The sequence below is a fragment of the Physella acuta genome, unplaced genomic scaffold, assembly GCF_028476545.2.
Source record: "Physella acuta isolate Inbredline_101_S28 unplaced genomic scaffold, ASM2847654v3 ptg001085l, whole genome shotgun sequence".
NCBI lineage: Eukaryota > Metazoa > Mollusca > Gastropoda > Physidae > Physella > Physella acuta.
The window spans coordinates 71002-92378 of record NW_026732602.1 but is presented as its reverse complement, the minus strand read 5'-3'; the positions used below and the strand labels follow the sequence as shown (position 1 = coordinate 92378).

The 21377-nt window shown below is 36.2% G+C and overlaps 1 protein-coding gene across 1 annotated transcript in view; it reads left to right on the top strand.

Moving 5' to 3' along the window:
• Positions 1–21280, top strand: part of LOC131955603 (kinetochore-associated protein 1) — a 35352-nt gene extending 14072 nt beyond the window's left edge. The window contains exons 28-52 of the mRNA XM_059319781.1: positions 1229–1366; positions 2509–2625; positions 3010–3085; positions 3398–3462; positions 3807–3913; positions 4894–4995; positions 7951–8093; positions 9398–9468; positions 9684–9810; positions 10279–10442; positions 10910–10975; positions 11568–11696; positions 12063–12179; positions 12859–12968; positions 13446–13620; positions 14646–14726; positions 15390–15500; positions 16440–16586; positions 16819–17023; positions 17362–17432; positions 17813–18029; positions 18759–18877; positions 19638–19696; positions 19797–19866; positions 20173–21280. Coding sequence (XP_059175764.1) covers positions 1229–1366; positions 2509–2625; positions 3010–3085; positions 3398–3462; positions 3807–3913; positions 4894–4995; positions 7951–8093; positions 9398–9468; positions 9684–9810; positions 10279–10442; positions 10910–10975; positions 11568–11696; positions 12063–12179; positions 12859–12968; positions 13446–13620; positions 14646–14726; positions 15390–15500; positions 16440–16586; positions 16819–17023; positions 17362–17432; positions 17813–18029; positions 18759–18877; positions 19638–19696; positions 19797–19866; positions 20173–20277 — 2892 coding nt within the window. The 3' untranslated portion in view covers positions 20278–21280. The remainder of the gene's footprint in view (positions 1–1228; positions 1367–2508; positions 2626–3009; positions 3086–3397; positions 3463–3806; positions 3914–4893; positions 4996–7950; positions 8094–9397; positions 9469–9683; positions 9811–10278; positions 10443–10909; positions 10976–11567; positions 11697–12062; positions 12180–12858; positions 12969–13445; positions 13621–14645; positions 14727–15389; positions 15501–16439; positions 16587–16818; positions 17024–17361; positions 17433–17812; positions 18030–18758; positions 18878–19637; positions 19697–19796; positions 19867–20172) is intronic.
• The last annotated feature ends 97 nt before the right edge of the window (positions 21281–21377 follow it).

The following is a 21377-nucleotide window of genomic DNA, read 5'->3' as shown; positions in this document are numbered from 1 at the left end:
TTAATGAAAAGGAAATAATAAAGTTGATTTTTTTTTCAGACGAATGATTAGAATTTATTTTTCTACAGATCGTATTAGAATGAGCATAATTTTGTTAATTTTGTAATGTGGTGGTGTAAATGACTAGGTATGGCAGCAGAACTGCAATCAGCATTATTTTTCAAATAGTTTTACAAAATAAATTTTTATAATATACAAAATCAACCCAATAATAGGGGTTGGCGTGGTCGAGTCGGTAAAGCTCATGGTTGCTAAACCGAAAAGTCTCGAGTTCGAACCCTCGGGCAGATGAGGCTCGTTAGCTAGGGACAGCCACTCTTCTAGGAGAGACAACTCCAAAAATTAAACAACTGCTGCCTTGTAGTTTGTTCTTGGTTGGACAAAGGCTATGGAAGCAAATCCAGAAAGAAAAGCAGGCTGAAATCGGAGTCAATGGCCTCAATGGCGCATAACCAGTTGACACGTAACGCTTAATTGTGTTGGAGGCGTGGTCGAGTCGGCAAAAAGCTCATGGTTGATAAATTCGAACAAAGTCTCGAGTTCAAACCTACTGGCAGATAAATCTCGATGCCCTTCAACGCTAATAATTAAGAACGAAGAAGAAGAAGAAGAACCCAATAATAAAACTTCAAGAAATAAATACAAAGAAAAATGGCTGCTCTTGTGACCAAGATTTTCGATTAAAAACTTGGATTCTGAAAAAACTACAAATTAAACAGAGACAATGTTATCAGACTCTGGGAGTGTTGTTAGGGCATGGCAGGTCGGCCTGTATTAAATTCTGCCTGGTTATGATCTTAAAGAGTTAACAGAAAAATGAGCAAATAGAAAATATTTATACTAATTGTAAACCATATGCAAATATAAAACATAACAGTAAACCATCTTCAATGAATGAAAGCATATGTCATAAAGAAGTATTACTATTGTAAATCTGTATCAGTTCACAAAAGCCAATTTAAAAAAAATAAAAGCTGAAAAAAAAAACACTTTTAATTTCTTATATTTTGTGGAAAAAATGTTTTATTACGCTGCAAGGTGATGATTTTTTTTTATAGAGCTATAAATGCTTGATTAGGAAAAAAAGCCCTTACTCAAAATTGTGCCTACAGTTCTTAATATTGCATATTTATTCTGGTTGCTGTCAGATAATTAGAGTTGCTGTTCCTTAACTCTGTTTTTCATCAGATAATTAGAGTTGATGTTCCTTAACTCTGTTTTTCATCAGGAAATGGCCAAGTTCATCATCTCTAGTGGGGGACCATTTACTGATGTAGAGAGGCTGCTCTCTGCCCATAATCTCACCTCCACTGGGCTGAAAGAGCTGCACAAGTTTCAGTGTCAGCTCTTTGTCATCAGGAATCAGGTGATTGTGATTTGTGATCTTTGTGTCCCTCTTGTAATTTGTGATCTTTGTGCCACTGCTTGTAATCTGTGACCTTTTGTGTCACCACTTGTAATTTTCGATCTCTGTGTCACCACTTGTAATCTGTGATATTTGTGTCACCTCTTGTAATCTGTGATCTTTGTGTCACCATTTGTACTCTGTGATCTTTGTGTCACCACTTGTGATCTGTGATCTTTGTTTCACCACTTGTAATCTTTTATCTTTGTGTCACCACTTGTAATCTGTGATATTTGTGTCACCACTTGTAATCTGTGATCTTTGTGTCACCATTTGTAATCTGTGATCTTTGCATCACCACCTGTAATCTGTCATTTTTGTGTCACCACTTGTAATCTGTGATCTTTGTGTCACCACTTGTACTCTGTGATCTTTGTGTCACCACTTGTAATCTGTGATCTTTGTGTGACCACTTGCAATCTGTGATCATTGTGTCACCACTTGTAATCTTTCATTATTCCTGTTGTCTCAATCTTTAATGATTGTGTCACCACTTATAACATTAGATCACAGTATCACAGTTTGTCATCTTTGATCATTCTTTCACATGTAATCTCTAATCATTGTGTCACCACTAGTAACATTTGCTCATTGTATCACCTTTTAGAATTTGAATCACTTTGTTCCCACTTTTGATTTGTAATTATTACATCTGATCTTAGAATTACTATTTTTAATCTTTTATTATTTTTGTCACCATTTGTAATCTTTGATCACCATGCCACAATTTTTAGTCTTAGAACATTTAAATCATGTCACCATTTACATAAAAAAAATAGTAAAGTTCTCTTTTGAACCTGACAGTCCTTGTGGCAAGTGAAGTAGAGTTCACCTGTTTCTGTCACATCAGCATATGAAGGGAAGTCTTGTCAGCATTATACCCATCCGCCTTTACTTTCCTTTACTAGAGTCAGTAACCCATCAGAGCTTGGTAAACCCTAGGACGTTTTATTTTATGTATTTGATTTCGGATTTGAACTCAAGACTTTTGGGTTAGCATTCATACCATTTGACCACACCATCTCATAACACCACTTACATATAGTTAGCTAATTATGCCATGCAGACCTCAAAGGGTTAACTCCCATTGACTGTATCCACAGATAGATGAGCTGAAGCTGTACCTCAAGTCCCTGCCCACGCAGGCTGTTGTCTACTGCTGTGTTGATGTTGTCACAACTGCCTTCTACAACATGGATGAGGCTGATTTCCTGACACAGGTAAAGCTTCAGTTGCTTATCCCTGCCAGTTGCAGGTTGAGGGAGAATCAGCCTGATAGCGTTGGTCTAAATTTAAGTAATGGATATAACATATGAAAGCTTGATAGCTTTTGTCTAAACTTAAGGAAAGGATATAACATGTAAACTTTAGCTCCATAGTTTTGGTCTAAATTGAAGTAAAGGATATAACATATGAAAGATTTAGCTTAATAGCATTTGTCTAAACTTAAGTAAAGGATATAATATATGTAAGCTTAGCTTGACATTGTTAGTCTAAATCTAAATCTAAGGAATGATATAATATATACAAGCTCTAGTTATCCATGACTGTACAGTGACTGTGTAACATTAAAGTTTATCTGTATTTTTTTTTACCTGTTGCAGGTGAAAAAACAAGTAAGGCTGTCATATTTTGAAGCTGCAGGTATCGCTGCCAGAATTGTCCTGCCACTAATTGAAAGTAAGCAGCTGATATTGCCTTCCATGTATAGAATTTAGTGGTCACTAAAGCCATTTCAAAAGATGACTAAGCGTTCCTTGCCATTGAGTGCAATCAGTTTTACTAGTCGTATATGCAACCAGAAGTCTAAATATCTATTACCTTTGTTTTATTTCATAAATGTATTAGATATGAAGGATATCAAAATTTAGAAACAAATACACCTATATACTAACATTTAGAAATAAAATGTAATAAATGTAGTTTTATAGTATAGCCTTTTGATTTTTCTAATTAAATTAAAACAAATTTTTTATATTTTCTTTTTTCTAGGCATTACAGAAAGAAAAGAGATAAAATATAAAGCCAAGATGATAAAAAAAGCAAAGGATCTTGAGGTTTTATTTTAATAGAGTTTTTAGTGTAACAAATACAGCAAACTAGTTTTGTAAACAGTTTTGAGTATCGCTTTTTGAGTACTGCAGTATTTTCTAAAGTTCATGTTTCTTGACCTTGGCATATTATGAAGGGATCATGTGGTCAGCACTATGCCCAGCCCCCATTACTTTCTCCAACGTTAGTCAGGCACTCATCAGAGTTGGGTGGACTTCCTTCAGTCACACGTCCGAACCAAAATCTAAAGATGAAACCTTTGTGCTAGCAGCCAAACACTTTATCATTCGACCATGCTGTCCAACAACTATGAATGAAGGCCACTCTTAATTTGTTGTATTATTCTCAGGTTCATTACCAAATCTACATGAGTGAAGCAGGGTTTCAGGACAAGACAAGGTGTACTCAACTACTCAGACACTACATGGGCAAGCTTCAAGATGAGCAGCTGTGCAGGTAAATTGGCCAACATTCTTTTCTTTTATACGCTGAGAAAGCGCAAAATATTTCTTCAGACCTGATCGTTTACAGAGCAGATAAAGTAGAGTTTATCTGTTTCTTTGACCTCTGTGTATGCAGTGGTTGTGTGGTCATGTCAGGCACTGCTTTAACCACCTTAAGTCAGGTAACCGGGTGAGTTGGGTTTTCTTACAATATTGAGCCCAGAAGTTGAACATAATGTGTGCTCTACTACTTGAATGATGGGACGTATGGGCCTAGTGGCAGAGAGCTGGACTGCTAACCCGTCAGTCTAGTGTTCAAATCCGGGTTCAAGTCAGTAGACCGTCCCTGAGTCCACCCAACTCTGATGGGTACCTAACTCACGTTAGGGTAAGTAAAGGCAGCTGACCACACTATCCCTTCATATGCTAAGGTCACAGAAACAAGTGAACTCTTCTTCACTTGCCCCATAGACCGTGAGGTTTGAAAGGGAACCTTACTACTTGAATGAGGAAATTGGGCTTAACTTTTCTAACATAGATTAAAAAGCTTACCTGCTCCAACAGTACGGAAAAAATTTGATGCCTTTGTGGAGAACAGGTGGTAGCTATGAACTAAAATTTTATTTTTTATTCTCGTGAATGGGATTACAATTTTCATAAGGTTTGGGTTTTTGGTTTTTTTTTCTTTGAACATAGTGGAACAAAAATTTGAATCCATTGATATGGCTAAGTCTTATGACACCAAGTGCAATAGTACAGTGTGTCTCCCTTCCAGATCAACAACTATACATGATGTACTAAAACTGTGGACAATTTCTTATCACCCCCAGCCTGGAAGGGGTCACCATGTACTTAAAAATATGTGAATAACTTTTAAAAATTGTAAAATAATCATTGCTTTGGTGTCATCCTATCTCCTCTGCATTGTGACACCATTATTTAAGATTGTATGTTGAATAAGATAACAAGCTTGTGTACATATTTTGTATTCAGTTTAGCCAACCTGCTTGGTTTGACCAAGAGTGACCTGATCAGAACCGCCATCTTGGAATCAGCCAATAGAGCAGCTTGTCCAGCTACAGCCAAACTTTTAGAGTAAGTCTCAGATTCTGTCCAGCCAAACTTTTAGAGTAAGTCTCAGATTCTGTCCAGCTACAGCCAAACTTTTAGAGTAAGTCTCAGATTCTGTCCAGCTACAGCCAAACTTTTAGAGTAAGTCTCAGATTCTGTCCAGCCAAACTTTTAGAGTAAGTCTCAGATTCTGTCCAGCTACAGCCAAACTTTTAGAGTAAGTCTCAGATTCTGTCCAGCTACAGCCAAACTTTTAGAGTAAGTCTCAGATTCTGTCCAGCCAAACTTTTAGAGTAAGTCTCAGATTCTGTCCAGCCAAACTTTTAGAGTAAGTCTCAGATTCTGTCCAGCTACAGCCAAACTTTTAGAGTAAGTCTCAGATTCTGTCCAGCCAAACTTTTAGAGTAAGTCTCAGATTCTGTCCAGCCAAACTTTTAGAGTAAGTCTCAGATTCTGTCCAGCCAAACTTTTAGAGTAAGTCTCAGATTCTGTCCAGCCAAACTTTTAGAGTAAGTCTCAGATTCTGTCCAGCTACAGCCAAACTTTTAGAGTAAGTCTCAGATTCTGTCCAGCTACAGCCAAACTTTTAGAGTAAGTCTCAGATTCTGTCCAGCCAAACTTTTAGAGTAAGTCTCAGATTCTGTCCAGCTACAGCCAAACTTTTAGAGTAAGTCTCAGATTCTGTCCAGCCAAACTTTTAGAGTAAGTCTCAGATTCTGTCCAGCCAAACTTTTAGAGTAAGTCTCAGATTCTGTCCAGCTACAGCCAAACTTTTAGAGTAAGTCTCAGATTCTGTCCAGCCAAACTTTTAGAGTAAGTCTCAGATTCTGTCCAGCCAAACTTTTAGAGTAAGTCTCAGATTCTGTCCAGCCAAACTTTTAGAGTAAGTCTCAGATTCTATCCAGCCAAACTTTTAGAGTAAGTCTCAGATTCTGTCCAGCTACAGCCAAACTTTTAGAGTAAGTCTCAGATTCTGTCCAGCTACAGCCAAACTTTTAGAGTAAGTCTCAGATTCTGTCCAGCCAAACTTTTAGAGTAAGTCTCAGATTCTGTCCAGCCAAACTTTTAGAGTAAGTCTCAGATTCTGTCCAGCCAAACTTTTAGAGTAAGTCTCAGATTCTGTCCAGCCAAACTTTTAGAGTAAGTCTCAGATTCTGTCCAGCCAAACTTTTAGAGTAAGTCTCAAATTATGTCCAGCTACAGCCAAACTTTTAGAGTAAGTCTCAGATTCTGTCCAGCTACAGCCAAACTTTTAGAGTAAGTCTCAGATTCTGTCCAGCCAAACTTTTAGAGTAAGTCTCAGATTCTGTCCAGCCAAACTTTTAGAGTAAGTCTCAGATTCTGTCCAGCCAAACTTTTAGAGTAAGTCTCAGATTCTGTCCAGCCAAACTTTTAGAGTAAGTCTCAGATTCTGTCCAGCCAAACTTTTAGAGTAAGTCTCAGATTCTGTCCAGCTACAGCCAAACTTTTAGAGTAAGTCTCAGATTCTGTCCAGCTACAGCCAAACTTTTAGAGTAAGTCTCAGATTCTGTCCAGCCAAACTTTTAGAGTAAGTCTCAGATTCTGTCCAGCTACAGCCAAACTTTTAGAGTAAGTCTCAGATTCTGTCCAGCCAAACTTTTAGAGTAAGTCTCAGATTCTGTCCAGCTACAGCCAAACTTTTAGAGTAAGTCTCAGATTCTGTCCAGCTACAGCCAAACTTTTAGAGTAAGTCTCAGATTCTGTCCAGCCAAACTTTTAGAGTAAGTCTCAGATTCTGTCCAGCCAAACTTTTAGAGTAAGTCTCAGATTCTGTCCAGCCAAACTTTTAGAGTAAGTCTCAAATTATGTCCAGCTACAGCCAAACTTTTAGAGTAAGTCTCAGATTCTGTCCAGCTACAGCCAAACTTTTAGAGTAAGTCTCAGATTCTGTCCAGCCAAACTTTTAGAGTAAGTCTCAGATTCTGTCCAGCCAAACTTTTAGAGTAAGTCTCAGATTCTGTCCAGCTACAGCCAAACTTTTAGAGTAAGTCTCAGATTCTGTCCAGCCAAACTTTTAGAGTAAGTCTCAGATTCTGTCCAGCCAAACTTTTAGAGTAAGTCTCAGATTCTGTCCAGCCAAACTTTTAGAGTAAGTCTCAGATTCTGTCCAGCCAAACTTTTAGAGTAAGTCTCAGATTCTGTCCAGCTACAGCCAAACTTTTAGAGTAAGTCTCAGATTCTGTCCAGCTACAGCCAAACTTTAAGAGTAAGTCTCAGATTCTGTCCAGCCAAACTTTTAGAGTAAGTCTCAGATTCTGTCCAGCTACAGCCAAACTTTTAGAGTAAGTCTCAGATTCTGTCCAGCCAAACTTTTAGAGTAAGTCTCAGATTCTGTCCAGCCAAACTTTTAGAGTAAGTCTCAGATTCTGTCCAGCCAAACTTTTAGAGTAAGTCTCAAATTATGTCCAGCTACAGCCAAACTTTTAGAGTAAGTCTCAGAATCAATGCACCATCCGTCTTTTCTTCTTTAGAATTATTATATCTAAAACTCTGTTCTTGGTTTTGCTTAACAAAGATTATTTATTGCCATCACAATGGTATGTGTAAAAAAAACTGGAGTAAAAAAAACAATTTCAAATATGAGGGCTGGTAGTATTTACCTTTAACACGGCACCGTTTAAAGATTATAGAAGTTATTAAATTCAGTGACACAATAATTATTACAATTTATCTTTTAAAAATATTCAGTTAGCAACCTTTATTATTTCTTAATTAGATTCAATTAGCAAGTGTTAAAATTCAGCTAGAAAACTTAATAAGTTATCTTTCAATTAGACTCAGTGAAACAATTGTTATTATAATTTTTCAATGAACATCCTTAGTTATTTTTTAATTGGATTCTGTAAACAAATGTTTTTAATTTATTTTTTAACAAAATTAAGTTGATAAAATGTTTAAAGTTATATTTTGGTAAGACATAGATAACCAATATTTTCCCTCTAATGTCAACCCCAACAGAAAGCTGAGTGCCTCAGTCCCACAGAACGTGGCCAGTGGGGAACTCCTCCTCAACAGTTTGGCCATTGTGGGGGGTGAGGGAGAGATAAGTGTGGGGTCCTGTCTCAAGCTGGCCCAGCTCTGGTTGACACACTGTGCCTTGGGTGAGTTAACTGCTAGAGACTGTAGTACATCTGTTGGTGTTAGATGAGTTGACTGCTAGAGACTGTAGTACAGCTATTGATGTTAGGTAATGTAGTCTTGAGTGGTTGAGTTGACTGCTAGAATCTGTAGTACAGCTCTTTGTGTTAGTTGTTAATATAGTTTTGTGCAATGGGTGAGTTGACTGCAGAGACTGTAGTACAAGTATTGATGTTAGTTGATAATATAATCTTGTGGAGTGGGTGAGTTGACTGCTAGAGACTGTAGTACAACTGTTGATGTTAGTTGTTAATATAATCTTGTGCATTGGGTGAGTTGACTGCTAGGGACTGTAGTACAACTATTGATGTTAGTTGTTAATATAATCTTGTGCATTGGGTGAGTTGACTGCTAGGGACTGTAGTACAACTATTGATGTTAGTTGTTAATATAGTTTTGTGCAATGGGTGAGTTGACTGCTAGGGACTGTAGTACAACTATTGATGTTAGTTGTTGATATAGTCTTGTGCAGTGGGTGAGTTGACTGCTAGAGACTGTAGTACATCTCTTGATGTTAGTTGATATAATCTTGTGCTGTGGGTGAGTTGACTGCTAGAGACTGAGGTACAACTCTTAAATTAATTTGCAATCAGAATAGTTTTATTTCTTTTTATAAAGTAAATACTGCTTTTGGACGGAATCACATATCTTGTAAACTTTTATTATTGTCATAAAAATGGACCTGTATTGTTTTGATATATACATGATTTAGATCAGATGTATTATTTTGACATCTCCACAATTAGACTAGATGTATTGTTTTGCTATATCCACAATTTAGATCAGATGTATTGTTTTACTATATCCACAATTTAGATCAGATGTATTGTTTTACTATATCCACAATTTAGATCAGATGTATTGTTTTACTATATCCACAATTTAGATTAGATGTATTGTTTTGCTATATCCACAATTAGACTAGATGTATTGTTTTGCTATATCCACAATTTAGATCAGATGTATTGTTTTACTATATCCACAATTTAGATTAGATGTATTGTTTTGCTATATCCACAATTAGACTAGATGTATTGTTTTGCTATATCCACAATTAGACTAGATGTATTGTTTTGTTATATCCACAATTTAGATCAGATGTATTGTTTTGCTATATCCACAATTTAGATAAGATGTATTGTTTTACTATATCCACAATTTAGATTAGATGTATTGTTTTGCTATATCCACAATTTAGATCAGATGTATTGTTTTAATATCTCCACAATTAGACTAAATGTATTGTTTTGCTATATCCACAATTTAGATCAGATTCACCAAACATCTCAGCTGGTTTCTCTGGTGTCTTTGATGGTTGATATCCTGGCCCAGTCTCAGGTAGAGTTCATTACATCAAGTACAGTGTAAATTAGTACAAGTACCTCTACTTTATCTCTCATTACATCAAGTACAGTGTAAATTAGTACAAGTCTTTCTACTTTATCTCTCATTACATCAAGTACAGTGTAAATTAGTACAAGTCCCTCTACTTCGTTTCTCATTTTGTTGTTTCTTTTCCTTGTTTTGTTGATGGAAATGTATCTACCTTGTAGAAGAGCCAGATGGCCAGCCTGAGCCAGATGTGGTTAGATGAGTACTTTAAAGAGTTGCCTCATAGAATGGATACTGAAACATTTCTCACAGAGGTTATCAATGCTGTGGATGTGGCCAACAGCCCAGGTACTTTGTTCACAGGGTGGTAGTTTCTTACATCTCATGTCTATAAACTAAAGGGAATTCAATTTATGTTAACTCGTATCTAAATCATTGGATCTACATTGGGCACCTATATGTGTTTAAATACAAATGTAAATCTTTTTAAGATTCATTTTCTTTTCTTGTTTGTGCCCAAGACTCTTGGAGCAGATGAAGTAGAGTTAATCTCTTTCAATGACCTCATCATACAAGGGGATAATATGGTCAGCACTATGCCCAGCCTCTTTTGTTTCCCTAATGTTAGTTAGATACACATCATAGCTGGGTGGAATCTTTGACGTTCTACTGATTTGAACCAAATTCGAATTTGAGACTTTTGAGTTCACAGTCTAGCTCTTTACCTCTAGGCTTCTCCGCCCCTTTTAACTTAGAATATCTAAAAAAAAATTAGGCTTGATTTTGTTGGTGTTGCATAAAGTTTAAAATTTTCAGAAACTTCATCAGAAATTGTTCTGGCCAATACCAGAGCACTGGTGGAGCCCCTGTTCTCATGTGGTCAGCAACAACTTGCTCTGAGAGCCCTGTTGATGTTGTCCTCCCTGCTACAGACCAAACAGCTACACACTAACCCTATTGATGATGCTGAGAAAAATCAGGTTAGTTAACTCTTTTAACTCAAGTAGCAAAAGTAAATTGGGTTTTAGAGGGTTAATTAAACTCTAGTAACAGCTACACACTGACCCTATTGATGATGCTGAGAAACATCAGGTCAGTTAACCCTTTGAACTCTACTAGAAATAGTAAATTGGGTTTTAGAGGGTTAAATTGTTTAGTCTACTACAACAGACCAAATGGCTTCACACTGACTACTGATGATGCTGAGAAAAATCAGGTCAGTTAACCCTTTGAACGCTACTAGCAAAAGTAAATTGGGTTATAGAGGGTTAAATTATTTAGTCTACTACAACAGACCAAACATACACACTGTCCCTACTGATGACACTGAGAAAAATCAAGTTAGTTAACCCCTTGAACCCTAGTAACAAAAGGAAATCGGGTTTTAGAGGGTTAAATTGTTTAATTTAGTCAACAGTTTGTTTTACTACTGTTTTCTATTGCATAGGATTCATCTGTGCTTGTGGAAATGGTTGAGATGTCATATAAAATATTGTCAACTACAGCAGTCCAAGTAAGCAATTCAATTTTAGTATATCCATATGGTGAATAATGTATTGTTTTTTAGTCACTTTTAGCCTTTATTTAAGCTAAATATCACACACCAAGAATCATCATTTTATAAAATCTCATCATAAGAAATTTGTTTCTTTATTATTTGACAATGTTTATTGCCTATAGAACTCTTAAACTTTACTGTACAGAGTTCTCCTGTGACTTTGTTTGCCATATTAACATTTTTGTTTCATCATCCAAGCTCCATCAGCATAAATGTATTGGTCAGGTACCCATTAGAGCTGGGTGGACTTACAATTGTGTTGTGATCTTGTGCCCAGTATTGAACTCACTACAGCCAGTACAAGAGACAGTCTCTACTACCTGACCACTTTATTCCACATAATGTTTAGAACTGTTTTGCAATTTTTTTTAGCTTAGTTCTGATTTAGTCATCTGACTTACATTGTAATTCAGTCACCTGCCTATTTGTGCTTCAATCACCTGACTTTAATTGTGCTTCAGTCATCTTACTTTAATTGTGCTTCAGTCACCTGACTTAAGTTGTGATTCAGTCCCCTGACTCGTGATTCATTCACCTGACTTTTCAGATCCTGAACTTCCCCACACTAGATGCCCACCTAGCCCTGGCTTATGTATTGAGTCTGCCAAACAAGCAGGCTGTGGGCCTGTTACAATCTTCCATCAAGTCTTGTGGCACCAACTTCAAGAAGTTGAAAGTAAAATATCTCTTTTAGTACAAGAAAACTTTAAAGGTTTAATTTGGGCTTATTTATTAATATAACAAAAACATAGATGTCAAATTTCAGCTTACTTCATACACAGTTATAAAAGTATAATTTTGAGTTGAATTATTTAACAGAAGCAAATAGTTTAAATGTTTCAAAAAATATTGCAACTAGCTTTTTAATTATAGCTTGCAGCTTTGCCTTTTAGAAAATAACTTTATTTTTTGTGAATTTTTAATTTTTATTAATTTAATTGTTTGCCTTGAATATAGATGTTTAGAGCTTAGTTCTTTTAAACTGTCTTCCTTGCCAGCGAATGCTTAACCTCTTATATTATAAATTATCTCCCCTTGCCAGCGCTTCAGCATGATAGCCTATGCTGCATCAGAGATGTTTGGCAATCAGAATTTGATTGACAGCTGTCAGAGTGTTAAAGTCACCGCTAAATGGGGGGTCAGGCTGGCCAAGATTGGGGTAAGTGTAGGCGCTATTTGTTTGTACCTAATATTTTGTTGATAAATCCACACTGGTTTCATTGATTTAATGTGTGAACATTACATTTTAATGTTGGTTTAGATTCAGGTTTTATGAATAAGTGATCAAACAATAATTCTCTAACAAGTTGGGAGCATTTAACTAGTGTATCTAGAAATATTTCAGCTAGTCTGGTTTAAGATCTACATCTATAACCCTGTTGTGTGCCTCCTTTGACTAGTAATTAAATAAAATATACCTTTAGTCTCTGTTTAAAACAACAAATATAACTAGCCAGTTGAATGCCTTTACCTAATGTATAATGCAATCATTATTTCACTTAGATCCCTTTCAAGTCTACAACTGTGATCTTTGGATGCCTTTAAATAATGTTTACTACAATGTTTTCCATAGATACCTTTCAAGTTTACAACTGTGACCAATCCACTGGATGCCTTTAAATAATGTTTACTGCAATTTTTTCCATAGATACCTTTAAGTCTACACCTGTTGATGCCTTTAAATGTTTACTAAAATGTTTTCCATAGATCCCTTTCAAGTCTACAACTGTTGGATGCCTTTAAATGTTTACTAAAATGTTTTCCATAGATCCCTTTCAAGTCTATAACTGTAACCATTGGATGCCTTTACATAATGTTTACTACAATGTTTTCCATAGATCCCTTTCAAGTCTACAACTGTAACCAATCCACTGGATGCCTTTGAAGTCAAAGATAAACTAGTCCAGAGCCCTCACTGTGATGTTGAAATTTTAACAGAATTCTTTCGGTAAATTTTTCTGTGTATTTTTTTATCAGCTCATGGCGAGAACTTGACCATCCAGGTAGTTTGGGCAAAGTAAATGATGCTGGATATGGGATGGCGTGGCCTAAGCTGTTGAGCGCTATTCTGCTAACCTGTAAGTCTCGAGTTCTAATCTGTTTCCAAGTTAGTAGAACATCTCTGAGTCAGTCCAGCTCCGATGGGTACCTAACTCATGTTAGGGAAAGGGGGTGGGGCAAAGTGCTGACCACACGTTCCCTTTGTATACCGAGGTCAAGAAACATGAACTCTACTTCATCTGCCCAATGGATCACTAGGTCTAAAGAGGATTCTTTACTTTTTCAAATTATGCTCGGTACAGTGCTGACCACACTATGTTCAATGAAACAAACTAAAGGTTATGCATATAGCTTATAGTTTAAGGTCTAACTTACACTTGATTAACACCCACATAATCTCTGGACACTTGATGTGTTCCTACAGTGACTTTAAGCTGGAGGTGGACCATCTGGACCCCAGCCTGATGAAAATGTTTGAGGCGTGTCTGACCAAACATTCCGACGCCAACCCCACCCCAGCCCTGCTAGCCAAGGCTCAAGCTATTTTAAAATCTGTTCAAGTCAGCAAGCTAGAGACACTCAAACGACTGCTGACCAAGGTAAGTCTTGTCTGACTGACCAGGGTAAGTCTTGTCTGACTGACCAAGGTAAGTCTTGTATGACCAGGGTAAGTCTTGTCTGACTGACCAAGGTAAGTCTTGTCTGACTGACCAAGGTAAGTCTTGTATGACCAGGGTAAGTCTTGTCTGACTGACCAAGGTAAGTCTTGTATGACCAGGGTAAGTCTTGTTTGACTGACCAAGGTAAGTCTTGTATGACCAGGGTAAGTCTTGTCTGACTGACCAAGGTAAGTCTTGTCTGACTGACCAAGGTAAGTCTTGTCTTACCTGACTAACCAAGGTAAGTCTTGTCTGATTGACCAGGGTAAGTCTTGTCTGACCAGGGTAAGTCTTGTCTGACTGACCAAGGTACGTCTTGTCTTACCTGACTAACCAAGGTAAGTCTTGTCTGACTGACCAAGGTAAGTCTTGTCTGACTGACCAAGGTAAGTCTTGTCTTACCTGACTAACCAAGGTAAGTCTTGTCTGATTGACCAGGGTAAGTCTTGTCTGACCAGGGTAAGTCTTGTCTGACTGACCAGGGTAAGTCTTGTCTTACCTGACTAACCAAGGTAAGTCTTGTCTGACTGACCAAGGTAAGTCTTGTCTGACTGACCAAGGTAAGTCTTGTCTTACCTGACTAACCAAGGTAAGTCTTGTCTGATTGACCAGGGTAAGTCTTGTCTGACCAGGGTAAGTCTTGTCTGACTGACCAGGGTAAGTCTTGTCTGACTGACCAGGGTAAGTCTTGTATGACCAGAGTAAGTCTTGTCTTACCTGACTAACCAAGGTAAGTCTTGTCTGATTGACTGACCAAGGTAAGTCTTGTCTGTCAGACCAGGGTAAGTCTTGTCTTACCTGACTGACCAGGGTTAGACTTGTCTAATTACGAGGTTAAGTCTTTTAGACTAATGAGGGCAGTTCATGTTTCACTCACTGTCTTTCAGCTTTTTATTCAGTACAAAAGAAAATTCATATCTACTTTTTAGATTAATTTTTACTCAAAAATTTTCCTCTATTCCCAGGTCAACTGCTACAATTATGAAGTGATAGAGTTTTTGTTAGAGAAGATTCTTGCCTTGGAAGTCACAGCTGAGTCTACAAGGGTTGGTGGACAAAAAAATTATTTCACCTTTAGTCTAGCTACTTTACAGAACTTGTGCTTGCTTATTAAAAAAAAGAGAGTGTCTATTGGTACTTCACTACAAATAGCCCTCAGAGGGCTATTCGTACTTCGCTATTTTTAGCCGACCAATCAAATTTATTTTTAAATTCATTGTCCTGCAGTCTGTGTATGAGATTCAAATTTTGTAACTTGTCGTACCTGTTCCGGTGGTCGAAGTGGTTGCGCATTGGCTTATTAGGTTTTCGAGGCATGGGTTCGATTTCCGCTGGCACAGAGGTTTTTTTTTCTGTTTTTTTTTTGCTTTTTTTTTTTAATTTTTCTTAAGGATTAGGGTTTAGCATTAGGGTTAGGGTTAGGTTTAGGCATAGGGTTAGGGAGATCTAAAAATAATTAGTTCTAGATCTATACAGCTTGTAAAAGATGAAAAAGGGAATTCAAGAATAAAAAAAAAAATGCCGCACGCTGATTGGTCAGAGTACGAATAGCCTTCATAGGGCTATTTGTAGTTAAGTACGAATAGCCGCAGCCAAAAATAAATAACATTACACAGAGACCATCACAGTTTTTGTGTGTTCAAATGCTTGTTATCAGCCTCCATTTTTTTTCAACCAGTGGCCAGATAAATATATTGTTTTGTTGCCAGGGTCTGGAGCTGCTCAGATACCTGAAGATGTACACAAGGTGTAAACCTCCCACCGAGAGTGAGAGGAGGGAGTGTTTTACGCCCAGAGGAGAGGCAGGGCACGGAGCAGATGTAAGTGAATTTTTTCTGTCAGTGTATGTAAGCAAATGTTCTGTGTTAGATGTAAGCAAATGTTTTCTGTTGGTACATGTAAGCAAGTGTTTTGTGTCAGATGTAAGCAAATGTTTTCTGTTGGTATATGTAAGCAAATGTTCTGTATCAGATGTAAGCAAATGTTTTGTGTCAGATGTAAGCAAATGCTTTCTGTCGGTATATTAAGCAAATGTTCTGTGTCAGATGTAAGCAATTGCTTTTTGTGCTAGATTTAACCTTATGATATATGTATTACTGTTATTGAAAGTCCAATAGTATTTGTGAACTTTTTATTTTCACATTGTTCATTCTGAAATTGCCCCTCCTATTTGTTTACATGATTTGTTTGTTTACTCTGATATTGCCCCTCCCATTTGTTTATTTACTCTGATATTGCCCCTCCCATTTGTTTATTTACTCTGATATTGCCCCTCCCATTTGTTTATTTACTCTGATATAGCCCCTCCCTTTTGTTTATTTAATCTGATATTGCCCCTCCCATTTGTTTATTTACTCTGATATAGCCCCTCCCTTTTGTTTATTTAATCTGATATTGCCCCTCCCATTTGTTTATTTACTCTGATAGTGCCCCTCCCATTTGTTTATTTACTCCAATATAGCCCCTCCCATTTGTTTATTTACTCTGATATTGCCCCTCCCATTTGTTTATTTACTCTGATAATGATATTGCACCTCCCATTTCTTTATTTACTCTGATATTGCCCCTCCCATTTGTTTATTTACTCTGATATTGCCCCTCCCATTTTTTAATTTACACAAATATAGCCCCTCCCATTTGTTTATTTAATTTGATATTGCCCCTTCCATTATTTACTCCAAATAGCCCCTCTGTTTATTTACTCTAATGTTGCCCCCCCCCCCCCCCCCCCCATTTATTGACCCTACCATCTCCTCTAGCTGACTGAGCTTGACGTCCTACCAGAAATCAGCTCCACTCGCCTCCCCTATCATCACCTGGTGGGCAAGGACAGGTGGAAGATCATCACACCTGAGCTCAACCTGCAGACCTTGAGTTCCTGGCTCAACATGGCGCCAGTACTGCTGGTACGGGTTTCTTTTTATGTCGCATTCACGATTATCATACATGGAAATTGTTTAAAACAAATATATAACATTAGCTTAGATCAGATCAGGTACTTTTTAAAAAAATGGTAGTGCAGTGTAGTAAATGTAATGTTGTATGTTATCTTATTAGCTGTCCATTATTCAGGCCAAATAAAAAAAAAATTAAATTGCAATCAAACGATTTATTTTAAAATGTTGATGTTTTCGGTAGATTACCCCAGATGATGTGGTGCTAAAAGTGGCCTCCAACTTGCTGGAAGACTACCTCAAAACCTCATCGGCGCTGTCAACACCAGGCAAAGTCAGTGATGAGTTCTGTACCCTGCTGGTGCAGATTGATAAAGTTCTCTCCCTTGTTGAGAGGAAGGAGTGTGCTATGTGGTTTTGTCATTCTTTCCTAGAGAAAATCACCAATGGTATGAGCACAGTTTTTATTGCAAATTTCTGTCATTAGTCAGTTAAAAAGGGGAAATAAATACCTTTTACTTCCATGAATAGGAAATTTTTGATGTTTTAATTACATTAAAAAAATTAATTATTTAAATAATAGCTAAAATTATACAATTACTACTTTAATAATACAATTTGTATTATTAAAGTAGTAAATATATTAATTCTAGCTGTTATTTAAATAATAAATTTTTTATAGTTATAAGCTATATTTTGATTTTTAACTAATTGTTTTATTGTTTATCTGACCTTGAAATTCAAACATTGTTTAAATGGGGAACAACTCTCAAAATTATTTTCACAGTGGGGGAGAAAACCCTGGCCCTCAGGGGGTGTGTCAGTCGTGTGGATACGTGGCTTCATTCAACAGACGATGTTAGTATTATTTGTATTCATATTTATTTTATATTAGTCTCATACTTAAAATTATATTCATAAATAATGACATCATATTTTATAAAGTATGAAAAAAACATTTTCATCTAAACTGTAACTATCCCATTAAACATGTAAAAGGGTATTCCCAAAATTTAAGAAAAAAATGTTAATGGTTTGCAGAATACAAAATATATCTAAATTAAAATTCAGTTAAATTGTTTATTGCAATAATAATAGGTAGGCCTCTGTATTTATTTTTATTTTATTTAAATATAAAAACAGTTTTTCTTATCTAACTCAAATAATTTAGAAACTTTCTAAATTAAAAAAAATTGCCAACACTATTTGATAAATGAAAAACCTTCCCATACTTGTAGCCCCAGATCAAACCTAAAGCCCAGCTGACACAGCAGATGTTCACCAACAAACTTGCCTTCTTCTCCACCCACTGGTCCCTGTGTAAGGCGGGGCTGCAGGGGGAGGGGGAGCTGCGGAAACTTGTCAAACAGCCAGAGGAGTTGATCCAACAGCTGTACTCCCTCCCTTGTATAGTCAACTCGGCTGATAAAACAAAAGATGCCAGCAAGAAAGGAGGTTGAAAAATTTATTTTTCTATTAAAGTTAGCTTTATGTGTGGGTGGGCAGAGGAACCAAATTTGAGGCTGGTATTTGCAGTTGTTTTGTCTACCACTCAACCAAGCTGTCCCATAAGCCAGACATCCAGATATAAACAAGCTGTCCCATAAGCCAGGCATCTAGATATAAACAAGCTGTCCCATAAGCCAGGCATCCAGATATAAACAAGCTGTCCCATAAGCCAGGCATCCAGATATAAACAAGCTGTCCCATAAGCCAGGCATCTAGATATAAACAAGCTGTCCCATAAGCCAGGCATCCAGATATAAACAAGCTGTCCCATAAGCCAGGCATCCAGATATAAACAAGCTGTCCCATAATCCAGGCATCCATATATAAACAAGCTGTCCCATAAGCCAGGCATCTAGATATAAACAAGCTGTCCCATAAGCCAGGCATCCAGATATAAATTAGCTGTCCCATAAGCCAGACATCCAGATATAAATTAGCTGTCCCATAAGCCAGACATCCAGATATAAATTAGTTGTCCCATAAGCCAGACATCCAGATATAAATTAGCTGTCCCATAAGCCAGACATCCAGATATAAATTAGCTGTCCCATAAGCCAGGCATCCAGATATAAATTAGCTGTCCCATAAGCCAGACATCCAGATATAAACAAGCTGTCCCATAAGCCAGGCCCAGCATTAGCTAATTTGTTAACCTGCTGTGATTTTATTACCCAGATATCAACAAGCTGTGTGAGGAAATAGCTGACCAGCATGGTATCAACCTGTTGGAGCTCCGCCTCTCTCTCATAGACAAGTGGGTTCTGGGAGCTACAGCCATTGCTGATGCTGATCAGGTAACAGAATTTTTAAAAAATTGTTTAAACTGTTTACAAGTATAATGAAGCTGTTTAGTAGCAAGATTGTTACAGAGAAAACATGCTGGTTTCTATTCTATACTGGATAATGGGAATCTTAAAAAAGTTGTTTACACTGCTGGTTGCAAGGATAATGAAACTGAACAGATATCATGATTTTCAAAACTTGTTTGGGTTGGCATGGATGGGTTGGTAAAGATCATACTTGCTAAACTAAAAAGTTCCATGTTCAAACATTGGCCATATAGCAATAACTGGGGACAGCAACCCATCTAGGAGAGACAACTCCAAAATCAAACAACTGCTGCTTTGTATTTTGTTCTTGGGTGGACAAAGGCTATGGAAGCAAGTCTTAAAAGAAAAGCAGGCTGAAATTAGAGTCAACAGCCTATATAGTGCTAAACAGATTGACACTTACAATAATTAATTGTGTTGAAGGAAACCCCATCAAACATTACTTAATTAATTATTTTAAGAATGAAGGAGAAATTCTTATTTCTTCTGCAGGTTTAATTGGCAGATGACATAGTTTTAATTACCTAATAAATATAGATTTAATTTTTTTTTAAAAACAATGTTTTTTATATTCTTTGAGTCAGTTGCTGAGATTTTTCTTTTTTTACCCCCATTTAACCTCTAATATTTGTCTGGAAAATAAAACATTATTCAAGGTAGTTTTTTACCCAAATTTTTTTTTATAAAAAATAAACATTGATGTAACATTTTTTTAATTTAACAGACCATGACATTTGATGTTGTATGTGACTTGACTGTCAATGAAGAGGACATTGTAAAAAGGTGAGATTTTTAAATAATTTAAATAATTATTGAAAAACAAAATAACATATTTAGAAATTTTACAATATACAAATTTCTAAAATGCTTCAACTAATTACAGAGTGATTTATCTACTGGATTCTAGAGATCGGGAAGAGTGTCTCAAATATTTAGCTGGAATTATCAAAGGGGTAAGCACCTGTTTTCTTATTGAAGGGAGTTAATCTACTTTTATACCTATCTTCATATTTATTTATTGCTCTCCCCTAGTACATATTTTATTTTTCTCCACTTTTTTAAAAATTTATTTCTAGTCTTAATATAATTAAAATAATTTTGTCTGCAGAACATAGTTTCCTCATACTGCTCTAATATCTTCTACTCCATGCCTCATGTATTTAACCCATCTCCCCTCTACCAGACTCAGCTATTCTGTAGTGCTGACGTCTCCATTGCTCACAGCACTGAGTACATGATTATTTCCCCTTCACTTTCAGACTGAGGCCTGCAACAACCAGTCCTATAAACGTGCCTTGTTTTGTTTGCTGAGGTGTGCCACAGAGGATGAGATCAAAGATCATTTGGGGGACCACATTTTTTAAGCAAGATCAAAGATCATTAGAACATTTTAAAACAAGATCACAGATTGTTTAGAAACAGCATTTTTTAAACATCAAAGATCTTTTGAGGATAATATTTTTCAGACAAGATCAAAGATCATTTGGGGGACAATTCCTATTAAAAATAAAAGATAATTTGTGGAAATATCTAGACATGTTTAAAGATCATTTGGGGGAAAACATATCCTATAGATCAAAGTTCATTTGGGGACATTTCTAATAGATAAAAAACATTTGATTGTGGATTTACAATCAAGGATATTTTATAGTGATGTCTTCTAGAAATACATTCTAGCAAAGATAAAACTCATATGAATGAGGGGCTCACATCCAGTCGAAAAGATTTTCTGGAAACCTAACTCACTGTTTCAGCTTTACAACTCAAATTGCGCAGTAGCTCTGCACAACCTCAGCTTGACCAAGTGTGCAGCTCTAAATAACCACAGCATCAACATCAATTCCCTCTGTAACTATGACACTGTACATCCTTTTCTAATTTCACATTTTTCTTTGCTGTATATTTGTATTTCATCTAGTAAACCAGTTTACTTGATGCTAACCTCATCTTTTCTGAATCTCCTTTTAACACCTGAATTATTCACATAGTGATAAGTAATCACATTTTGGATAATAATGGATTAATTAAAATTCACTTTTTTATTATTAAAATGATACATATTGTCTTTTGTAACAGTAAAAATATTTGTATATTATTGATTACTTTCTTTACCTAATTTTTAAAAATTAAATGTATTACTTAGTAGTAAAAATCTTTGTATATTATTGATTACTTTCTTTCTGGAATTTTTAAAAATAAATGTATTACTTACGTAGTATCACAGAATGATGGAGTCTTGTCTGTTTACATTATGAATGTTATATTCTTGTGATGAAAATCCTGGGTACAATTACAGTGTAATTAATTGTTAAACTTTACTTGTATTTAACTCATAGTCTGAGAAAAATTTCTTCACTAGTCCTACCAATAATGTTAAATATGACATTTAAATTAAATCCTTTTATAATGATGGCCTTAATTAATAAAACCAGTTTATCATTTAATTATGTATTAGCCCATTATT